Here is a 23,840-nt window from a genome sequence, read left to right on the forward strand (position 1 = left end):
GTTGAACATATGTGGTGCTGAGGGTCCCTAGGTGAAGTTAAGGCGGTGTGTGTTTACAGCTAGTAATGATGCATGTTGAGAAGATCAAGGGGAAAAAAGTGATGTTTAGTATTGTGTAGTAAAATGTTCTTAAATTATCAAGTGAATAACCATAACAGAATAATGCTCATTTAATGGATTTATACATGCTCTGATAAATTAGTCAATATAATCTTAAATTCATTATTACTCATTTACTGTGGTGACCAATAAGTGTTTCTACGCAACATTAATGATAGATACACATCTTAAAATACTTACCTTTTGATATTGTGAGTAGGTTCTGTGCTTGGATTACCACTCCTTGATATTCCTGAGCAAAGTATCTTTGATCTTTATTTGAAGAAAACAGTTTTCCCCAACATCTTTCATTTAATATGGGTCCTAAAAGTAGCATAAATGACATTTAAATAAATAATACATACATAGACTTCAAACTTACATTCATGTAAAGTTAAATTAACTCTCATGGTTCAAGACAATAAATATGGTAAAACAATGTATGTGTTGTGTGACATTGATGGTACATGTTATAGCATGATGTGAAAAAGGGAAAATTATTATTTAAATATTAGAGAGGCTGTTAGTAAAAATAATTTGTGATGGACTTACTGATCATTTTGTGCAGCTTTAAGTTGGTTCTGTTATTTGGGTCTGCTTTAGATTGCTGACATGCAGTACCTTTACATGGACAACAATACTCCGATATTAATCTGATTAAGACCATACTCTGATTAAGAAACTACCATGTAAACAGCGATTTCTAATTACCTTAATACTCGAATTAAACAAAAATCAAATTAAGACATGTGGAGTATGCCTATTTTAGTCGCATTATCGAAGTGCATTGTAGACATGTACACACCTTAATCTAACTATTAACGTCGTTTGGGATTTTTCGCCGCATTTTGCGACAGGACACATACACTCAGTGGTCAACCGTTTGACGGCAAACAAGAGAAGCATGGCTTCAAGCAAGAAGGTACATTTTTGGTCCGAGGGGGAAACGATGTTAATGTTAAGAATTCTGAATGAAATGGATATTATGAAGTGCCTTGATGGCCGTAAGAACAGGAATGGCGACATATTTAAAACAGTCGCAGAACGAATGGGGGAGGAAAGTTACATACGTTCGGCTGAACAAGTTCGCACCCGCTGGAAAATCCTAAAAAGTACCTACTATCGGGTGAAAAAACAGAATAATACCAGCGGTTCCAATCCTTCATCTTTCCCATATTTGGAAACTATGCACGACATACTCGGCCATCGACCTTTGTCTAACGTATTTGAAAATGGAGTGGACATTGGTTTTGACGGGGACAATGAAGTGGCGGAACACTCGAATGCAATTGATAATAAGTATGTTTTTGTATTTTTTTTTCTGCTATTAGTTAACTAGTAGGTTATAGTAAATACTCTATATATTGCTCATTTTATGTATTTACTTTGCCACATAGAGAGTATCACTGGAAATGATGTGAGTTCTCCAGCTCGCCCCGAGGAAATGGATGAGGATAGAGATGAAGACGCATCAGCTGATACGTCTGTTAACGTTACTCAAGAGGAAAGCTTTTCAGCCACCACACCAGATGTTGATGCACCCAGGACAAAAGGTGACATGATTGTAATGTAAATGTTATTTCAGTTATAAGTCAAAACTTGCAAAAGCAAGGAAAGTCGTAAACTGGATTTAAATATGATTGATAGGCCTATATATTTAATTTAAGGATACGACACGACTCGTTGTAGGCATGTATTGGTTTGATTACAAACATGTCCATCATGTTGTTCAGCAGTTGTTATATACATAGGCTAGATATATATGTGGCACATATTGGTCCAAATATTTAAAATATGCAAAATGTAGTGTTTTTTTCTTTTCAAAGACTTTTAGATTATTATTAAAGCCTGTCACGTCAACTGAAATTTCTGTTCTTTTTTTTTTTATGGAAATGTATTGTCTAGGTAACTCTCGAAGAAAGTCTGCAAGATGCACTCAGCATCACCAGTTCATGGTGCAGATGATGAGGCAACAGAATTAATGGGTTCAAGACACAATTCAACAATCCGAACAAAGAGAGGAGAGACTCCTAAATGCTTTAATGGAGAGCAATGCCCGCTCCACCGAGCGCATAATGTCAATACTTGTTGGGGGATTCTGAAGCACACAGCCAATGTTTGCAGCTCCTTCGCTACACCCCTCGCACTTTCAAGGGTATCACACACAGCCATCTAACTTTCCCATGCATGGATCTACTTTGTCAAACACATCCACTGCTGAACATGGGTCGGAAGAAGCAATTAACTATGCTCGATCATATACGCACCTGTGAGCAGCCTGCCATTTGATTAGCAGAAAACCTGCATATGCAAAATAGTTTGTGAATGCCTATATTGGCTTGAGTTTAGATATGTTTGAAAATTTGCCAACCTCTTATTTGCCTGTTACAGGAAAAAAATGTGTCTTGTCTTTTGTTATATGAAATTGCTTGTGATACTTCTCTTTTTTTATTTTAAATAATATTTTATTTAAACCTCTATTTTGTATAAAGTAATATTGACCAGAACTTTAAGAGGTCCTTTTTTATTGTACTTTGTAGCTTCCTTTTTTGTGTGTGCAGTATTTCTGGATTTAAAGCATACAAAACCCAATGAAATGGTGTTTATTTCTATGATGAATTACTTAAATAAATACTTAAATTAAAATAAAAGTGCAGCATTTCTTCATAAAATACTTTCTTGAATGCAGTTAACTTCAGACACTGGACATAACAACATTGTTGAACAAATACTAAGTGTGAATTGCCATATTCCTATAAAGCAAGCAAGTACACTAAAAGTTAACCACTTGTGCCTAATGTATACTGTGGCGAAGGGGAAAGTTTGCTGCCATGTATGCTGATAATGCATCTCTCATGACATCAGCATCTGCACTGGGAGTGTGGTTCTGTGGTGCACTGTGGGGCTGGGGTAAGGCTCTCTCCATAACTGTTGCATCCTCCAACCAGCATTGGGGGACCTGCTCTTTTTCTCGTTCACAGAAATTGTGCAATGCACAACATGTTGTAATCATGCAAGGTGAGAAGGTGAAGTGAAAATCACTGCGTTTCAGGAGCACCCTCCACCTAGACTTCAGCCTCCCAAAAGCAATCTCCACCGTTGTTCTTGCTGAGCTGAGGTGAACATTGAACGACTCTTTTTCTGGTGTTAGGCCTGGAAACTGTGGGTAACACTTCATCAGCCAGTCCATGAGTGAATAAGCTGGATATTAAAATAGTTAAGTTTTGGTTTTTAATGTCAAAGTAGTTATATTTCGTTTTGTTTCTTTATTAAGTTAATTCAGAAAAATGTTTGAAGCATTTTTTTGTTTGTTAAATTAAAGTTTTTGCTTTTTAAAGTGATGACCAAGCAGCCAGCGGCCGACAGTGACTTAACCCAACACTTTAGCCTCTGAAATCAACACTTGACTTGTCTTGCTTATAAAATCCATATAAAACACTTAAAGCATCGTTTAAACATTTAGCCTACTATCACCACAATCACAGTAAAAAGGCATTTTCGACAAGATGAGGCAGGCAGATCGATACGGGCTACACAATCGAAACAAATAAAAATAAAACATGCTGGTTGTCTTACCTTACACCTCTCCGCGAAATGAATATAAATCCGATCTTTAATTCCCGCGCTATATGCACATTTAACAGAGTTCAAGTCAACGAAAGCAACAGATATGAGCATTTTATTCATCAGCTCATTTCAACATCAAAGAGCGCATTATGAGAATGAGCGACCTAGACACTGGTAAGAGCCTTTAGTCTCATTAGTTTTAATGAAGACGGTTGTGTTTTTGAGCATCTAAGACTTAGCTTATTTTCAGTTTCTCTTGTGGCAGTTTGCGTTTTGGCTTGCTTTACTCATTTGCAGCGATGCGAGTTGCATAGCGCCGTCCTCTAAACACTGTGCGAGTCAGTCTTGACAGTTGCGGACTTGCGATATCATGGTCTCATGTTGTTTCCACCAGCTTAGCACATCTCATTGTTTCTTTTAATTATTGAATGTCTTAAATATAAAATGAAGGGGAAGCCTAAAAAGGCCTGAAGCCCGGACTGCGTTTGAGGTATGACGGGAAAATTGGCCCGAAGCCCGGCCCTAGGGGTGTAAAAAAGTCGGGGCCCGTCGGGCTCGGGCAGAAATGCAGGGCTCTAGGACAGACACCAGTAAAAAAAGAATTAAACAACAAATGTATAAATACACGCTATACAATAAAGGCAATATTAATGTGGGCTAATTCAGGTAAATTAACATATTCTTGGCTACTTACCAATAACGTTCATCCACGACTGCTTGCAGCACGTATGAGGGCAACCCTTTGCGATTGACAAAGTCCCTATATCCATCTTTGGGTGGTAGTATGGGAATGTGCGTCCCGTCAACGCATCCAATGATTTGGGGAATGTGATGTTCCATTTTGAATCGGTGAGCAATTGCATTTGCCTCCTCCAGACTAGGAACCTGGATGACATTTTTTGCGTAGGATACCATTCCTTTGCAAAACATGCACACAAACTTTTTGACCGTGCATTTATGCACGCCAAATTGATTAGCTATTACTCGGTATTCCCCGCAGCTACCGAGACGATACAGGACCACTGCAACCCGCATCTCCAAGGGAACAGGCGCACGCACAGTGACCTCCTGTGGACTCATGACACCCTCCATCACGGAACATATTTTTACAAATATTTTCCGGGACATGCGAAAAATTCTCTTTCCATTCGGCGTCATCAAATTCCATTAAAACAACTCTCTCCCACCAGTCCTTACTTCGTACTCTCATCCAGTACCTCCGAGTTTGTCGTGGTGGCAAGAATGACATGCTGCCGACTGAAAGCACAGAGGAGGCCTGTTGCTGGAGAATTTTTGTATCCGCCGTCGTCTATTTGCACGTATAGCATGGACAATTAACTGCATTTGAAACTCTCGTAAAATAAAAAATGAAATACCCAAAACTGTATGTGGTACCATAACAAAGACGAACTGCGTGAAATTCTTGAGGGAACGTCGGACGGCGTGGCATGGTGATGTAATGACGTTTGCTCTTAATCGATTTTTGTTCTATAACATGTAAAACGGGAACATGAACGGATTACTCTAAAAGCAACTCATGTAAACACCTTAATCAGAATATTGTATTATTCAGATTAAGGTCAATAATTAGATTACTGCTGTCCATGTAAACGTGGTCATTGTGTATACTATTATAGTTTAATGTAAATAGTAATTTATTTATGTATTAATTTAATAACTGTTGTTAGAATGTAATGGAGCCCAGCTGGTATTGAATGGTGTTGTGTAAGGCCAAAAGTATCTCAAAAATTAGCTACCTCGTAAAATATGTCCAAATTGCGGTGAAGTCAGGATGGTAAGCCCTCAAGAGGTACACTAACCAAAGTAGCCTACCCATATTACAAAATATGCTGTTTTTTTGTAATCCAAATTGAAGCTAGAAATTAACAGCTGGCAGATAAAGGGATAAAAAAAATTACATTTAAAAATACACAAAATAATATTAATAAAATGAACATTAATAGACAGACACTAGTATTAATGAAAATAAGATGACATAATAAAAACATTCTTTATATAATTAGATTTTACAGAACACAGAACGGTGCAGTGCAGTTGGAATGCTTCAAGGTAAAATGTTACATAGGCTTCATGATCTGCTGCTCCTGAACCCATCCATTTGTGAACTGCACATTTCATATGGATCCAAACCGTTAATAGTTCCGATTTTGTCCATATACCGGTCCCTGCCTTCCCTATTTAACGTATCCCGGTAAATTCCACATCCTTTTCGGGATTTTAACATAGTTTTTCGACTTGCTGTATGTTTACATTCGCGAGGCCATCAACATGGCCGCCACGTCCCAGAATGCAACGCGGCACCCAAGCCCTATTGCCAAACCAGACAAACTTCTTACTCGACTTAATGCTATATGCCTGAGCAGCAGTAAAAACTCGTTTTAAACTAACAACCGCACTATCGACAGTTAAACCCTGTGCTTTATGAACAGTGCACGCCCATGCTAATTTTAAAGGAAACTGGCACCTTTCACTGCATGAAAAGTGGGATTTTCATCAGTATGTGGCACTGTAAATTGCCGTGGAACTTCAGGTTTACGACTGTGCACGGCAAATTGCAGGCAACACCGAAAACTGCCGTAAATTGTCGGAAATTGATGTGGGCCTTGCTTGGCAGTTGTCCCCCCATGACCCCCCCTCCCCTTAATTCTAGGGGAGGCTTTATCATGTAAATGAAGATGCTGTGAGCTACACAAATGCAAATCAGAGTAGCAGCAGGGGGAGTTTTATCTAGGTTCTGAATTTTTTTAACTAAAACAAGTTTAAAGTTTAAGTTAAAATGTTAACTTAAATTTAAGTTAAATGTACTCGTTTTAGTTCACATTACAAAATTTTTAGGGCATCCAGTTTGCTCCAATTTTTTAAGTAGATTCAACTTGTCCGGGCTCACAGAGTAGATTAATTACTCTGTATGTCATTAGCAATAACCAATGTTATGTAAAAAAATAAATAAATACAGGACAGCAGTTCATGTCTTCAACCTTTAGAGAGGTTATGTGATGCAACAAGACAATGAACCAAAGCACACAAATAAATCAAGTAAAGCATACAGTTTACATACCAACATTAATTTTTCCACCCAGCACTGTGAATGATTTTTTAAATGGCTATTAATCATAAATGTAAAAAGTACAAGTTTGTGTGTTTATAGTTAAGTCAGATTGTGTTTTTCTGTAATTGTCATTTAAATTGAGCTCACACCACATTTTATAAATTATCAATGCAGATTTTCAAGAGGTGGTTTCCTGGTTTAAATTATGCCAAGAGTAGGCCTAATCTAGTAAATCGCGAGTTAAAAAATTGTTGCCTGGAACAAAGATTAAGCACAGATTACTAACACCTGGACTATGAGTCCTGAACTAAAATAAACTGGATTCATTTACAGTTTTATCTAATTGCTTACACACAATTTCTGAAAATACGGCTCCATTTCTTGTAACTCTACACACAAAACACACAACATGCAAAACATCAGACATCGCTTGCAAAAGCAACACTTTGTGCAAAACTATTTTAACTCTTCCAAAAATGTTGTTTTTGCATATATCTAACTACACACAAATATGCACAACTGAGGAATTTTACAGTTGAACTGAAATCAACTGAACTGAATCAACACTGAAGTCACTTGAGCTGAATATTGACACTATATTGGCTTGTTAGAGCCGGTTTACAGCAGAATTTGTTTTGAACTTGTTACTGAAGTTGCTATGAAACAATATATTTTGTTGTATGCATATTCTTTATTTCTCAAACCTTAGTTTTGATTTCTAAGTGATCAATTTATGTATAAGTGTTTTCACACATGATCATTGGCTGTATGGGTCCTCCATGGGCGTCAGTTTGGTTTGAAATGTGCTGGGGACAGAGACGCATTCAGAAGTGCTGGGTACATTTTTTTTTCTCTTTCGCGCAGGTCATGTTTTGAAAGACTATGTCCTGCAGCTTACTAATGTAAATAAATAAAAATGTCAGATGAGAGACATATTGCGGGTCTTATAGCCTTACTCGTGCCGACGAAAGCGCCCGCGAATTCTTTAATATTTTTCATTTTTGCAATTTTTTTTTACCACTTCATTATCAGAGTCCCACTGGAGCCCGTGTTTTTTTTATCCTCCCTATTACACATTAGTTACAGCCATTAAAATAGTTCAGTTTTGTTTTTAATGTCAAAGTAGATATATTTCGTTTTGTTTCTTTATTAAGTTAATTTAGAAAAATGTTTAAAGCATTTAATGTTTGTTAAACTAAAGTTTTTGCTTTTTAAAGTGACGACCAAGCGGCCAGCGGCCGACAGTGAGTTAACCCAACACTTTAGTTTCTGAAATCAACACTTGACTTGTCTTGCTTATTAAATCCATAAAAAACACTTAAAGCATCGTTTAAACGTTTAGCCTATTATCACCACCATCACAGTAAAAAGGCAGGCAGATCGCAACGGCGCGCGCAAACAAAACGGGCTACACAATCTAAACAAATAGGCCTAATTAAAAATAAAAAACATGCTGGTTGTCTTACCTTAGGCTACACCTCTCCGCGAAATGAATATATATCCGATCTTCAATTCCCGTGCTATATGCACATTTAACGGAGTTCATGTCAACGAAATCAACCGATAGGCCTATGAGTATTTTATTCATCAGCTCTTTTCAACATCAAAGACCGCATTATGAGAACGAGCGACCTAAACACTGGTAAGAGCATTTAGTCTCATTAATTTTAATGAAGATGATTGTGCTTTTGAGCATCTAAAACTTAGCTTATTTTCAGTTTCACTTGTGGCAGTTTGCGTGTTGGCTTGCTTTACTCATTTGCGGCGATGCGTGTTGCAAAGCGCCGTCCTATAGCCTAAAAAAGCCCGAAGCCCGGCCCGCGTCTGAGGTAGGCTATGACTGGAAAATTGGCCCGAAGCCCGGCCCTAGGGTGTAATAAAGTCGGGGCCCGTCGGGCTCGGGCAGAAATGTAGGGCTCTACTTTGAGTAAGGCTGAAAGCGTCTTTCTTTTTAATACATTTCTTGAATGTCTCAATTACAGCAGGCCTAGCCTATAGATAATTATGATATTTGTGGCTGCACCGGGGTCCGTCATTACGCTAAATCATGAGCGGTCCATGGCACCTGCTACCCATGGCTGTTAAGAACTGTATAGGCTACATCAATCCATCACAACAATTTCGTGTTATGGGCACTGCCACTGATACAGGCAGCGGAAGAGCCTATTTTACGGAGCTTGCTTCTGCTTTTCAAACGTTTTTACGACAAAAGATGTCGTTAAAACGACATAAGATCTCGTTATTATGAGAAAAGATGTAGTTAAAACGACATAAGATATCGTTATTACGACACAATTGAGTGGAAAAAATAATATGTGTGTGTCAGCAATGCTTCACCGCAAAATTGAACTCGAGGTTTAAAAAAAAAAAAAAAAAAAGTGGTGGGTACAAAAGGACTCATGACGAAATCTGGTGGGTACGCGTCCCCCCCGTCCCCCCCGAAATCGACGCCTATGGGGTCCTCAGTAAATTAATGTGGCATTTAAATGGCAAAAGTTATTCTTGTCTCTATAACTTATGGCTTCCTAAAGACACGTTTATGGGTAAATAAAATATTAATAATATAAATAAAATGTATATCAAAACATATTTTAAATATAATGAAGTCATTTTATTATAGCACTCATCAGATGTTCCTGGAAACAAAACAGAGACAGAACAGTATAAACAAACTAAACACCAAATTACAAAAACATTATTATGTGAAAGTGAATAAAGTTGTGTGTGTGTGTGTGTGTGTGTGTGTGTGTGTGTGTGTGTGTGTGTGTGTGTGTTTTCAGATATAAATATGTGCTGTGTAAATTAGCCTATATATACTTTTAGAAATTATATATAGCCTAACTTTAAAAAACAAACAATAACCCATATAGATAAATTATAATAATTGTATAAAATTAAGCATTTACTTAATATACATTGTAACATTAGGCTACTTTACTCTAGCACAGTAGTCAGTTAAGCAATTAATTAATATCTTATATTAATATGTATGTAGCCTAGGCTACATCTAAAGGTAAGTCTGCTTTAAAAAAATATATATATTACACTTCGACATGTACAGAATGTGCGCGTTAAAAAACACGTTCAAATGTGTCTTCTTAACATGTTAAAACTGTGCGTCGACTGTGTGTGTATGCCTGTTACACGACCAGAATGTGCGTGTCTACACATACAAAAGAAACACGTAAAAAATTGCTGCGTTGACGCGGAAAACAGTGCGTGTTGAAACCATAGACCGTAAAAAACAGTCATAAGTCACGCGTTTCGTATAAAGAGATTTGGCCCCGGGCGCGTTCCATAGTAGAGCCCTAGTCCAATGACCTGCGAGGTCGAGGTCATGGCCATGACGTGTAGAAGACGAGCTTTAAACTTTTTTTTTTTTTACATTTCCTATGTTTTTTGCTTCTTTCATTTTTCGCGATCAACTATGACAGGACGCCGTCTTCAACTCTGCATGGACGCGACCAACTTTTTCGACTAATTTTCAGGAGGCTGTCTTCGTCTTCACAACTCTGAGGCAAACTGCAGGCGCTATGAACCACAGCATGGGTAATGTAACGTTACGATTTAAAGAATATGCTTTTATTCAGCTGTATAAGGAAATGGATGCGTTAATAGATCCGAGCTTAAAACTGCACATTTTGTTTACACAGACTATCCTCGCCTCATAACGAAGCCGTGACCTCTTATCTGCTTGGAGCGATTTCCGCGAGTCCAGATTTAACCGCTGACCATGACGACATTATGTGTAAGTAACTTCTAATGTGTTTCTCATTCCTTGTTTAATTTTACCGTGACTGTTTTTATTAATACCAGTCTCATGTAATTGTTTTCCAGCTGCCTGTAAGACGTATTATGAATCGACACGCCGCAGCTTCAGATACAAACAACCTGAACTTACATAGCAGGCGGCAACTGCGAAGTTTAGCTCGGAGTCGATCAAGAAGAAAAAGGGTAAGATTTATTATATTAGATCCGTTTTTTGTCAATGTTGGTATTTTTCAGGTTGCTTATTGTCTTTATGGATTGTATTACAGTTGCTGGAAGCGAGAGTGTGCTGGATGAGGTGGACATTTGGAAGTCCGACGAGGAAGACGCATTGTTGACGGGGTGTCTGGATGGATTGTGCGGCCACCGCGCTCTCGCAGCCTGGAGCACGCCGAACTTTATATTACATTACGAGACATTACTGCTGCACTGTACATAGTTGTGTGTTTAACAATAAAGCTCTTTCTTTGAATAAACAGCTGTGTTTTATAAATGAAGCCCTTTCTTTGAATGAACAGCTGTATGCTTATAAATGAAGCTTTTTCTTTGAATAAACGGCACGGTCCGTATAATTTTCCCATATATTCCTTGATGGTATGAATACTTCATAGCACAATAACATTAATATAAAACAAATTATTACAACATAAATTATATATTTATTATTATTATTGGGGTTTACATTTATAATGAGCCAGGGGGACCAATAATGATTGGTTTGCAGTGATCTGCCAACCAATCACGAGGGATTTTTCTTTTTTAAATGTAGTGGCTTCAGCCAATAGTGAGTGAGTAAATTCAAGTCTGGCCGTTGACTCTCTGGTTTCGCTGCTATTCATATGCTAATTAGAGGCGTCGCACCTCCGCGCGGTCTCTCAGCGGGGGGCTCTCCACCTACGTCATGGTTCGTTTACGACAATTTGTGGCACAGACGAACGCGACGTTCGCTGCCTCTAAATTGTCGAAAACTGCCGAAAATTAGGGAGATTTCCGGGAGTATACAGGCGTTTACGGGGTCGAAAATCCCACTTTTCATGCAGTGTTTCATAGTAACGGTTTCCTCCTCTACATAAATTGGTGTAGACTGAAACAATGTTGCTGGCTCAGACAAACGCTGCTTATGTCTTTTCAAGCCCACAGTACTATCATCAAAACAGATGTACACAATTTCAGGTAACTTATTTTTATCTGAACGTGCAACGTGTGAAACTGTACCACAAACACCATCATTAACTAGTCCATCATTCACATTGAGATTTTTAATTAACATGACACGTGCATTTATGCCTATGAGCAACTTTGCTGGCAAGCATGTATTGTGAACCTTCACATGATGACCAACAAGCAATGCCAATTTTCCAGTCTGCTTACTACGTGCAAAATCTTCAGCCTCTATAGTTTCTACCTCTTGGCAGATTTGTTTTAATTGCTCTAGGTTATGCTCATGAACTTCATCATTTGTAGAAAAAATATGTAAAGAGTCATTATTTTCATCGTTCTCACACCTTGATAGTATTTCAAAATCTTCTTTTCTTAGCGGCGATATCCGGCTTTTCTTTCTTAATCGATTTAATGATTCAGCAAATGTGCTGTCCTGTTGCCTAACAACCTGTGTCAACTCAACAACACTAAAATAATTAATCCATAAATCTACTCCTGGTACATCCACAAAGAGGGGTTTACCCTTCACGGGAGCTAATTGGAAGAAATTGCCAATAGCTATGACAGCAATATTACCAAAAACAGAAAAATCTCTGGTTTGCTTAATTTGTCTCAATCTTTCATGGAATGTATGTATGCCAGCAGTTTATGGTCCACCATAAATAATTAATATCTGAAGGCCACGGAATTTTGTACGTAAAGAATTTAGCTTCTCTTCACCTAAAGGTGTGTACGGCCACTTCACATTTGTACCAATAGAAAACGTTGTATGGCAGCTTGTAAATTGTACGCGGCAATGCCTGTTGGAACTGTTAAAAGAACCATAATCGTGTCGCTTCATATTGTATGGCTTTAATTAAATGGCTTTTTCCTGTGCCTGCTCCACCAGTAATAAAAGCATAAAATGCTTTTGCATTTTCACCTCTAATTTTATCTAAACACCACTGTCTAATTTTATTGAAAATGGCCATCTAGGTCTTGTTTAAAGAGCGAATTAAGCTCAATCCATCTACTCGACTCAGACAACTAGCTTTCTTTTCTACCTGAGCAATTTGCTGATTGTTACATAAATCTGGAATACTTTCATTTCCCTCTATTTCCTGATCTGTCTGAAGTCTAATCTGTTCACACTCAAAACGTTGCAATAGCTGTTCTGGGCAAAGTGCACACCATGTGTTTTCTAACATTTCCTCATTATTAACATTATTTTGTACAGTGTCCAATACATCTGCATCCTTTTTTAAAAAAATCCTCTATTTGTATTTACGACATGTTGTACTAAATGTACAGACCCATCGTTAAAAGAAACCTCACCTTCTCTATAAAAAATCTCATAATTAATATAACACTCTGGTTTCAGTTGACTATCTGCACGATATGGTAGAAACAGTTGTAATAAACTTTGATAAACATTTTCAAGACACTTTGTCACTGAGAATCATGCAACGTGTATAATAGCAGGTTGAGTACGTGTTCTTTTCAAAATAAAACCCAACTAAGTTTTGCAACATAATTTTATTAGAACATGACTGACTTTTGTATACAATCCGATAGTCTGATGCAAATGTGGCTAAACACATATCATTAAAAACATGCTGGTTTGGTCTATTCTTGTATCGATCAACAAAACTTGTCATCCACATCTCTTCACTTTTCAGATTCTGAGACTCCGTTGGGCATTAGCTAACAACAAACCCATTTCCCTTTCAGCTTTTGAAATGTAGGAAATTATATAAACTATGCAGGCATAAGCATCTGTTACATTTTGAATGTCCATATTAGCGTTCCAGCACTGAAGGCCAAACTTATTATACTGGTTAACCCACACTTCACTTAATTGTCGTTTCAAGACAATGTGTGTAGAATTATTTATGCGCTTGTATGCCAATTCAAACAAATCCTCATTTATTCCAACACTATCAAACAATCTTTTGACAGAATTGATCTTCTCTTCTTAACTGCTGTCATTATGTTACGAGCATATTCTACACTTACCATTTTCAGTTATCATTTACACTTCCACTTTTACTTTTATCTTGATGACTATTAGTACAAACGTCTTTATCAGGCTTGTCTTCCTCTGAAACATCTATTTTTCTCCGGCATATAAACGTTTGCAGGTGACATAAGCACCTCTTTCAGAAAACAATGCCACCTGAAATCAAACGTGTGAGCTGCAGTGACAGGATTACAACGCAAAAGCTCACATTTGTCAGCCCATTCAACCTGATCTAAAGTTTCCTGTTGTTGTGAACTTTTATCTTCTAAAGTGTAGGAAACTCAGAAGTGAAGACCAGGAGACTTCGGGATTGCGTTCAAACAGAAGTTATTCTTTTAATGAGAACTCTGTGCGTAGCTGCAGGTCATCCGAAAACAGTCCAATTTAACAGTACAAAACAATGCAATTTATCTACATTTCAGGGGGAGGGTTTATACAGCAGGGGAGGAGACCTTCAAACAAAGGAATGCATATGTTGTGTAGGTAAAGGACACACCTTAGACATAACAGTGTGACCCGTCCTAATTCAATCAGCATAACAGTGTCATTTAAATCCATAGATGCTAATCCAATCACTCAGGCAGTATAATCTAAACTTGTCATGGTAAATAGTCAGGAAGTTCATAAAGACAAAATACGTAATGTCTCACTTACACGGCCTGACGTAATCTCCTTAGAATTTCCTCAAGTTTACTTCAAAATGTAAAACATAAAAATAGATAATGTTTTCAGTTATATTCTATTACATTGGAACCTAGATTTATAAATGTGTAATTTGGGAGTTTTAATAACTCTCACATAATACAAATTTAAACCTTCATCAGTCCATTCTGTAGCTTATGTTTGTTAACATAAGCCCCATCTTCTAGTCATGTAACTTAGAGCAAGTGATATGTGCCTGTAACTTTTTCCGTGTTGATTGTCTGTAGTGACGAATGACATGCTGACACAGAAACAAACATGCCACTAGGGTCCGTGTAGTTCATTACGGGTAATGTTCTTTTGTGGTTGGAACAGTCCTTCTGAGTCATTTGTTGACCTTACAGGTTTCCGAACCATGAAGAATTATTTTCAGTCATCTGATGTAATTTTGCTGAAAGATCAAGAATGTCTTGGTGGATTTTGTTCAAGAGTACTTGACCACCATGTTTGTGCATAAGTGAGTCCTTGAATGCAGCCATCTTCTTTGTTGGTGGTAGGAGCTGAATTATGGAGCAACCAGGGTGCACCTGCCATTGAATTGACCTATCGGTAAGCCCCGTCCCCCTTAGTTACTGTTGCTAACTCGGACAAACAAACGGAGTTGCTTACTGTCTTACAATGGCAGATATCAGTGTGAAAACCTTGTCCCAAGATGTATTTGATAAATTTTGGACACAGAAGGACCACCTCTCGTCAAGGAGCATTCAAGTGGTACTTAAATATGCCATGGAAGGATATATAAAAGATTTAAAAATAAATAGGGTTGGTAATACAATTAATTTGGAGGCGAGAGTTTACAGATCACAGTGCAAGCGGGAGAAGCCTCATGTTACGCTCGTCACGATGGCTGATGACAACATCCAGGATCAACACTGTTCATGTACCACAGGGTAAGATTCAATTAATTTACATTTAAAGAGCACCTATCATGGCATTTAAAATGTTCCAAATATTGTTTTAGAAGTCCCCAACAACAGTTTTGCATGCATGCAATGACAAAAAAGACTTTAGTTTTCTTATAATATGCATTTATTTTTACCTGTTTTGACAGCGATTCTCAAATGATTCCTTTAGTGATTCACTTTTCAAAACCCCGCCTTTACGTGACGCTAATCTGCGGTGATTGGTCCGATGACCCAGTCAGTTGTGATTGGTATAGTCTGTGCAGATATTTTCGGAAACGGAACGCCCATCAAAGTCTTATAGTGACAGTAATTTGTTAATATGTGTCAGGAGTTATGAATATGAAAACCGTGTTGGTACCGTTTGATTGTAATATGAGCCTCAGCTGATCTCATTCATAAAAAAAGTCCTCTATTCTCCTCACGAAGAGGAGACAAATCAACATCCCTCAGGGCTTTTAGTTCAAAAGTGTGCTGATGAGGAGACATATTGATAGATTCTCATATGTCTGTGTCAAATTTCTAAACAGATGAGTATTTTATATTCAATACTTCCTCAAAATGCGCAGATGTAGCCTAATCATGAGCGATTGAGTCTCTTATGTGTTGTTTTCAATTCATACTGGCAGCCGGAGGGCGCTCTGTGCACATGTAATCCATATATGGTACAGACAGACGAAGAAGATTCCATGTGCCATAATAGAAGTCCAAAAGCTTCATGAGATCGCGAAACATGCAAATAGAGACATTTGACGACTAATAAACACTCAATCGCGACGATGTATGGTTTGTCTTCAAGCCACTTAGTCTTCAAATGCTTATCCTTGGGCAGATGAAAAAAGTTTGCTTTTGAGTCGCACTTCAGAACACAGTCTCGTCGCCATGATGTTTTCTAGTTTTCACTGGCATCTTGGAGCGCAATAAGTGGGCGTATCGTATTCAAATAACTTGACAAGTTGACGTCATCTAGTCAGAGAAAAAGCTTCGGTCTTCTAACGATTCTTAAAAATGACTCAGAGTCGACTCTTACTTTTGAAAGAAAATAACTATATATACGGTGCACTGTCATATTTCAAACTTTGCAGGATGTTTTTGTTCACTTAGATCTATGTTACACACTACATTGCGTCTTTGACAACGAGCGCGCGCTATGAAGGCAGACCTCTTTTCGCGTGAAGATCGCGCGCTGAGAGCAGCGCAGAAACGCAGTGTCAACGCCGTCCTGTGACTAAAGTAGGGCTGTCAAAATTGCTCAAAAATGACGTTCGAATATTCCCTCTAAAAAAACCACGAATATTCGAACTATTCGAATATCTGGTTGCGCATTTTGTCAATGACGCGCATTACGTCAATAACAGGATAAATGAATACAAAGAGATTTAACTACTTGTATAGGTAGGCTATTTAAGTTTAAACATATTTGACAACGTATTACCTGCACACAAACAAGTAAATTAACTAATGGCCAAAACCGCGCAGACCTCACTATCTCTCTCTCTCACCCTCACGCACTCTGCGCATAACGGTTTAAATGAACAAAGCACAGAACTCTTGATCAGCAGCACTCAAAATGTGTACGCAATTTAAGGTCGCGAGACTCGCGACTCTTGTCCCAAATATAGCAGGCTTAATTCGGTGATTGAAACAAATATTATTAATATTAATTGAAGTTTTACAGCATATTATTGAACGCTCCGAGCGAGCTGTGCTGTGGTAAACATGGAACTTTTCCTGGACATGAAACGGCAAATAATCAAACCAGTGGAAGCAGTGCATTATCCTTTATTCATGCAATATTCAGTCAGTACAGTAGCCTACATATTCGTAATGTTTCTTTTTAACGTTAAATAAAATGAAATGAGGCACACAATTCCGAGAAATGTGACAACAAATAACTTTTACCCTGAGGTTAATAAAAAATAAAGTGCTATTAAACACGAAAAAGGCTACTTACGTTCTTGGTGCTTGTATATATAGGCTATATATGAAAAAAAAACTGACTGCAATTTATTCCATTGTCTTTTTAGTGCACTGTCACCGTCGGGTCTTAGGCCTGAAGGCCTACAGGTTATTTGCCAAAAACACAAGATAGTCCACATTTGAAGGGGCCAGTGCTGATCTCTTTTTATTTACTATATTCCCAGCGGAGGAAAAGACGCGTTCAGAGCGCACTGAGGATCCGGGGATGGAAAGATATTTCTTTGCCATCTGGGCTACGTGAGGGTATCTCCCAGAGCCCAAAGTTTTCCACCACATGAGAGGATTCTGTTGAGCAGGTATTGGAGACTCTTGTTCATACATCAACATCTCTTTTTGAAGCAGCAGACTGATGTCCTGGTCTGGGCTGTCCGTGCAATACGTGTCTCCGAAGAGACAGCCCATAGCAGATAACGCAGTTTTCTCAGCGGGTTGCTGATCACGGGGTTGTCCGGCAGCGGCCTCACTGCCTGTGCCTCCTGCCACATTCACTTGTTTCATCTCCTCCAGTATAGCCACCTGCACCTGTCGTCTCTGCTCCTCTTTCAAATGAACGAGGCGATGAAAGTGTGGATCCAGGTAACTCGCTTTGTTAAGCAGCATAAATGCGCCTTTTTCCACACTATAACGCTTCTCAAGATCTGTGACGATCTTTGTCTTCATCTCTGACAATGCAGGTGGTTCTGGTTCGTCTGGCGTTCGCTTGTTCAGTTGAGCGAGCAGCACATGTATTAAAGGCAGTACAGCCGACGCTGTTGGATATTTGTCAGTTGAAAGTGCTTCTGTTGCCACTTTAAAGGGTTTAAGGACCTCTTGCACCTGCAATAAATAAGTAAATATAATGCGCTGATATGAGGACAGGTTTGCATTTGTCCAGCTTATTAACATTCACACAAAGTAAATTAGGGCCATCATTATACCTATTTAAAAAAATATATTAGGACAGTTTTGCATTTGTCCAGCCTATTACGGTCAGTGGTGGAATGTAACGATGCCAATTTTCAGTGCCGCTGCCAATAATACACCTAAAAGCTGTCAGAAATAACTGACAAAAAAAGTAATGATTATGAATATGTAAAATATCAAGGAGACATGTTAATTGTTTATTAAAAAACAGGTGTTTTTTGTGTCAGTGGCTGAAGTTGGCTATGCTGACTCGCGATCTTCATAGTAGGCTAGTGAACGCGCCTGAGTGAAATGCACATTTCATACGGATTAGCCTGCATAAGCAGAGAGCAGTCTGTATTCTTTCGTTTTGAATTGCTTCTGTTTAAAAGTAGACATTTCGATATAGATATATTTAATACAAAACGAAATTAACTTTAAATAAAGGCTTTTATAATGATAAAATTATAATTTATAATGATAACTTCAAATAGGGTGTGTGTCGCGATTTCAGTTTTAATGTTACAGCCCTAATTATTAGAATATCGACATTAAGAGAATAAATTGTAATGCAAGTACTTTTAATTTTAATACTTAAAGTAGCCTACATTTAAAATAGGGTACTTTTTACTTAAGTAGGGTTTTCATTGTGGTAGCTACTTCTACTTTTAGGATACTAAAGTATATGTCTCTGGTTATTTGTACTTTTACTTTTAGGCTAGATTCAGTACTTCCTCCACCACTGATTGATTACGGTATATATTTCATACACTATGCTCACCTTTTCCATTATGGACCATTCGCTTGTGGTCAGCTCCATTCTTGAGAGTTTCTTCTCAAAGATGACAGCAGACACAGCTGCTTGCTGCTCCGATGCACGGCAGATCATTTCATATGTGCTGTTCCATCGCGTCGGACAGTCGTTAATCAGCTTCTCAGTTTTCAATCCCAAAAGTTGTTGTTTCTGCTGAAGGAGGTAGCTGTCGGCGGAAGATTTGTTGAAATGTGAGGCCGCCACTTTCAGCCTACTAACGGGGATTTCAATGGCTCTGACCCCGAGCCCTTTACGCACAGCCAAGTTTATTGTGTGCGCCACACATGGTATATTTACCGTTTGAAGATGTCTCTCCACTGCATTTACGTAATTGGTGGCATTGTCCGTTGTGATGGCCACCACAGATCCCCATTCTATACCAAAAACGTCCAAGATCTCTTGAATGCATTCGCCTACATTCTCTGCAGTGTGGCTTACCTTAAGCTCTTTTGTTTTTAGCACATTATTAAGCATTTCCCAGTCATCATTTATCCAATGGGCCGTTGCTGTAACATAGGATACTGTCACTAGGGATGTCCATCCGTCCGTGGTAAGAGCCACATCTTTGTCTTTGATTGATTCCTTTATTTTGTCTGAGGTGCTGTTATACACTTGTGCGATTCTATTGGTAACTGTTCCACGGCTAGGGATATGGTACCTCGGTTCCATTGCTTGACAGAACTCCCTGAAGCCTGCCCCATCCACGACACTGATCGGTCTCATGTCCTTGCAAATGAACGAAATCAATTTATCTGTTATGGCCTCTTGCCGTGTTGCAGACAAAGCGCTTGTGGCGGGCGATGCAAAGTATGTGTCAATACGTGACTGTTTAGCTGGAGTTCCACACATTATGCCATGCTCATTTGGGTGCACATTTTCGAGGTGTGACCTCATGTTGCTAGTGGTCGAATGGTATGCTAACTGTATCTTGCATAACTTGCATACAACTTTATCTCGCGGCTCAACAATTTTACCTCCTACCGACCAAAATCCAAAGAACTTCCAGACATGGCTTTTTAGATTTTGGGGGGTTAAAATCACCTTCTCTGCTGCGGTCAAGTTGGGCTCTGCACTTTCTGCCATCTTCCATGCAAGACGCGTCAATTTTCAGCAGTGACGATGTGCCAGACAGTGCGAATCCTGTGACCGGTCCCTGAACCCTCAGGCGAGCTAGCGCCCTCACTCGCAAAGCAGACAGCCACACCTACTACCGCGGGCGTTTTTTTTTTTTTTTTTTTTCAAAATTTTTTTTTTCACATTTTTTTTTTATTCGAATATTAATTTTCACATTCGAAATTCGTTTTTTTAAAACTATTCGAATATATATTTGAATTTAGAATATTCGTTGACAGCCCTAGACTAAAGTAAAGTCAATAAAGTAGCTTAGAAACTCAACTCAACCGTTATAGGCATACATTTGAATACCTTTGAAGTAATTACAAACCACAGCTTTATAATGAATAGAGACGGAATGAGTAATTCACACACACAATCACTCTCTCATTAATGCATCCAAATAAATGTAATGTAGGTCTACTACTGTGTTAATGTATCTGTATCTGATGTACAACAAACATAAATCTGCTCCATCGACAATAACAGCTGAAAGTGAACCGTTTCCTTCAAGTATTTTAAAATCACAAAGAAATGCACTTTTTGCATTTGTTTGAAAAATTTCAACTTTAATAGTAGAAAATCAGTAACACACACACACGCATGCACCCTCCTCTCTCTCGCGCCAGTCAGACCAATCGTGGCAATGCATCACATATGCTTAAACTTTTATGTAGCCACGCAACAATAATTTCAGCATTCACTGAATACACCGGGACGCGATTTTGTGACACGATTTTTCGAACGGATGCTTCACCTAAAATGCACCGCAATGCAAGTGATGCAAGCCAAATGCAGCGTTCTATTGAAAATTAATGTATGTATGCTGTACCAAACTGCAATGAAGCCTCACGCGCACACACACACACACACACACACACACACACACACACACACACACACACACACACACACACACACACACACACACACACACACACACACACACACACACACACACACACACACACACACACACACACACACACACACACAGGTTGCTAGGTTACCATAGCAAATAGGCTCTTTATATTATATATTATTTGTTAGTAGCCTAATGGTAAATGCTGCAGGTGTAGAAATCTACATAAAAGATATTTACTTTGATGTCAGGGCTAGATTACAGTATGAAACCTGTTGTGCATATTAATAAATTAAATTGCTTTTCCTCTTCATTTTCGTTATGCATTATTTGTTTTGGTTGTTTAAAAACAAGGATTTTTTTTATCTGATTAATCGATCGATTAAGTGCTAGATTAATCTATTACAAAAAGAATCGATAGCTGCAGCCCTATTCTGAAATGCCCGCAGACTGGCGTGAGCACTGAGGATAGGGAGCATCCTGGAAGTGGTACAGTGCCATGGATGAGGCAATTGAGGGCAGACCCTCCATCACTCACCTGCCCCGGATGTTGCTGTGGCCACTTCATCCCCATTGAGGCCAGAACCAGTGAGAGCAAGAAAAAGACATTGCAGATTTGATCAGAGAAATGGAGGAGAGGGAAACGGAGAGAGAGCGGGAAGCAACTTAGAGGGAGGAGAGACAATGGAGGAGAATGAAGAATGAAGAGACTGAGAGAGACAAGAGAGAGAGGAGAGACAACAACGTGAAGCAAGAGAAAGAGAAGACAGATGACACCAGGAAGCAAGTTAGAGAGAACGTCAAACCAGAGAAAGAGAAGACAGATGGCATCAAGAACACTGTAAAAACGGATTTGAGAACCAGCACCCCCTATGAGAAAGAACTGGCCAATCTTATCCAGCTCCTCTCCAAAAGAGGCTTCCCCCTTACAAAAAGATATGTTCAGGGAATTACATTTAATTATGCAAAGGCCAAAAATATCAAAGGCTTTTCTGAAGTAAAAGGCACTGCTGGGTATTACTGGTTTCGAAATTCTTTGAAACAGAATCCAGACCTCAGCATCAGGAAACCAGGGGCCCTTTCAGCAGCAAGAGCATTAGGGCTGAACCCTAGTGTGGTAGGAAAGGGCGTTCAACAGTATGAAGACCTGTTAGAGGAACTTGCAATCAAAGATGTTCCATTACATCTTTGGAATTGTGATGAATCTGGACTGCAAGACCAGTTTTGTTCTACCCACGTGGTTTGGGAGGTGGGTAAGCCCTGTGTAGAGGTAACTGCTGGGGAGAAAGGAGAAACCACAACAGTTCTTGCAGTGTTCAATGCAGCGGGAACATTTAGTCACACATTGGTCATTTTTAAAGGCAAGTGACTAAGGTATGAGTGGCTTTATGGCTGCCCAGAAAATGTTGCAGTTAGGGTCTCTGACAATGGCTGGATAAACAGTGACCTGTTCCTGGAGTGGGGTCAGATGTTTACAGAGCGGCTGCCAAGACCCCATGTTCTCCTGTTGGATGGCCACAGTAGCCATGTCTATAATTTGGACTTCATACTTCAACTGATGAAAGACAAAAATGTGCATGTGATGGCCTATTGGCCTCACACCACACATGCCCTCCAACCTGCTGACAAAGCGCTTTTCAAAAGTTTGAAACACAATTGGTATGAGGGGCGGAAGTGGACAAGGAGGACGGCAGGACAGAAGCTCCCCAAAACAGTTCTTCTATCTGTTTCACCAGGCCTGGCAGAAGACTGCAACAGTTGAAAATGCCCAGGCTGGATTCAGGGGCACAGGGATGTTCCCTTTTTACAAGAACATAATCCTTGATGATGTATATGAGCATCACAACAGTTATGGCTGTACTACCCACAGGAACAGAACTGCCTGTGGTAGAGGATACACCAATCTTTATTCATTGTGACACTTTCAGAGAGGATTTGATGAATGAAGCAGGGCTCTGAACCGGTTCAAGGAACGAAAACGAAAACCGAAAACGAACGAAATTTTAAGAGGAACAAAAACGGAAACGAAATCAAAATCAATTTGAATCGTTCTGAACAGAAACGTTAATTTGAAATGACCATTAACCGGTTAATAACGTTATTTTATTGTTCTCTTTAATATTTTAATTTGGCAGTGACCAATCATGAATAGAGTAGTCCAGCATGTGACGTTGACTTATCAAGCGTGAGTGAAATGCCCGCGCACCATCATCTATGAATCTACCGTCAGTGCAGAGCGCGCATTTTCATGCCTCAAGTACATTTCTTTCCCCGCTGAGGTCTACAATGAAATCGCAGGTATTGGAGGACATTATTTTCGTACGTTTAAATAAGGAGTACAGACTTTAAGCTCAAACAGACCGATTTAGGCTAGTTTATGGATTTTGTTTAAGCCTGTCCAAGTCTACTAGCATCTATCAAACATTTTTCCTTTAGTCTTTCAGATTGCCAATACAGGACAGGTCAATGTTTTCTATATAGACGGTTGATGCTTCGTATTAAATGATATGTTATATTGCATTAAATTATCAAGCTTTATTAGCTGACTGAATTTGATTATGTGATGCAAGTTTGCTTTGAAATTACCAGTTGACGGTGCATTAAAAGAGCAATGGTTATCCAGTTTATTTATTCTTTATTCATGCAATTTTTAAAACAAGTCGTGTTGAAAAAAAAGTTATGTACAAAGAATGTTATCACTCTTCTGAAAATAATTAGGCATAAGAGCCACTTTCGATTGTCTAACGCTCCATTAAAACAGGTCTGCTGTTTATGCTTTGTAATTCTAATGCATGTATTTCTGGTTTTAAAAATGTTATGAATTAAATATTCAAGTTTAATTACCATGCGTTATATTATTATTGAGTGAAAATAAGTCTATTTATACATATTTGTTTAAAGTATAGGCTAAATTAAAATAA

General features: G+C 38.7%; 2 protein-coding genes across 2 annotated transcripts in view; one reads left to right on the forward strand and one right to left on the reverse strand.

Annotated features, from left to right (window-relative positions):
- LOC307126546 (uncharacterized protein) overlaps window positions 1–23,840 on the forward strand; it is a gene marked incomplete at its 5' end in the record, with an annotated part of 1,586,879 nt that overhangs the window by 1,325,972 nt on the left and 237,067 nt on the right. The gene's annotated exons all lie outside the window — the stretch shown is intronic.
- LOC307126307 (E3 SUMO-protein ligase ZBED1-like) lies at window positions 17,330–19,613 on the reverse strand (the record flags this gene model as incomplete). Its single annotated transcript, XM_079816770.1, has 2 exons — window positions 17,330–18,064; window positions 18,912–19,613. The coding sequence occupies 2 exons, from the start codon at window positions 19,611–19,613 to the stop codon at window positions 17,330–17,332; spliced, it is 1,437 nt and encodes a 478-aa protein (XP_079672896.1).

Source organism: Gobio gobio (genome assembly GCF_949357685.1).
Source record: "Gobio gobio genome assembly, chromosome: 5".
Taxonomy (NCBI): Eukaryota; Metazoa; Chordata; class Actinopteri; order Cypriniformes; family Gobionidae; genus Gobio; species Gobio gobio.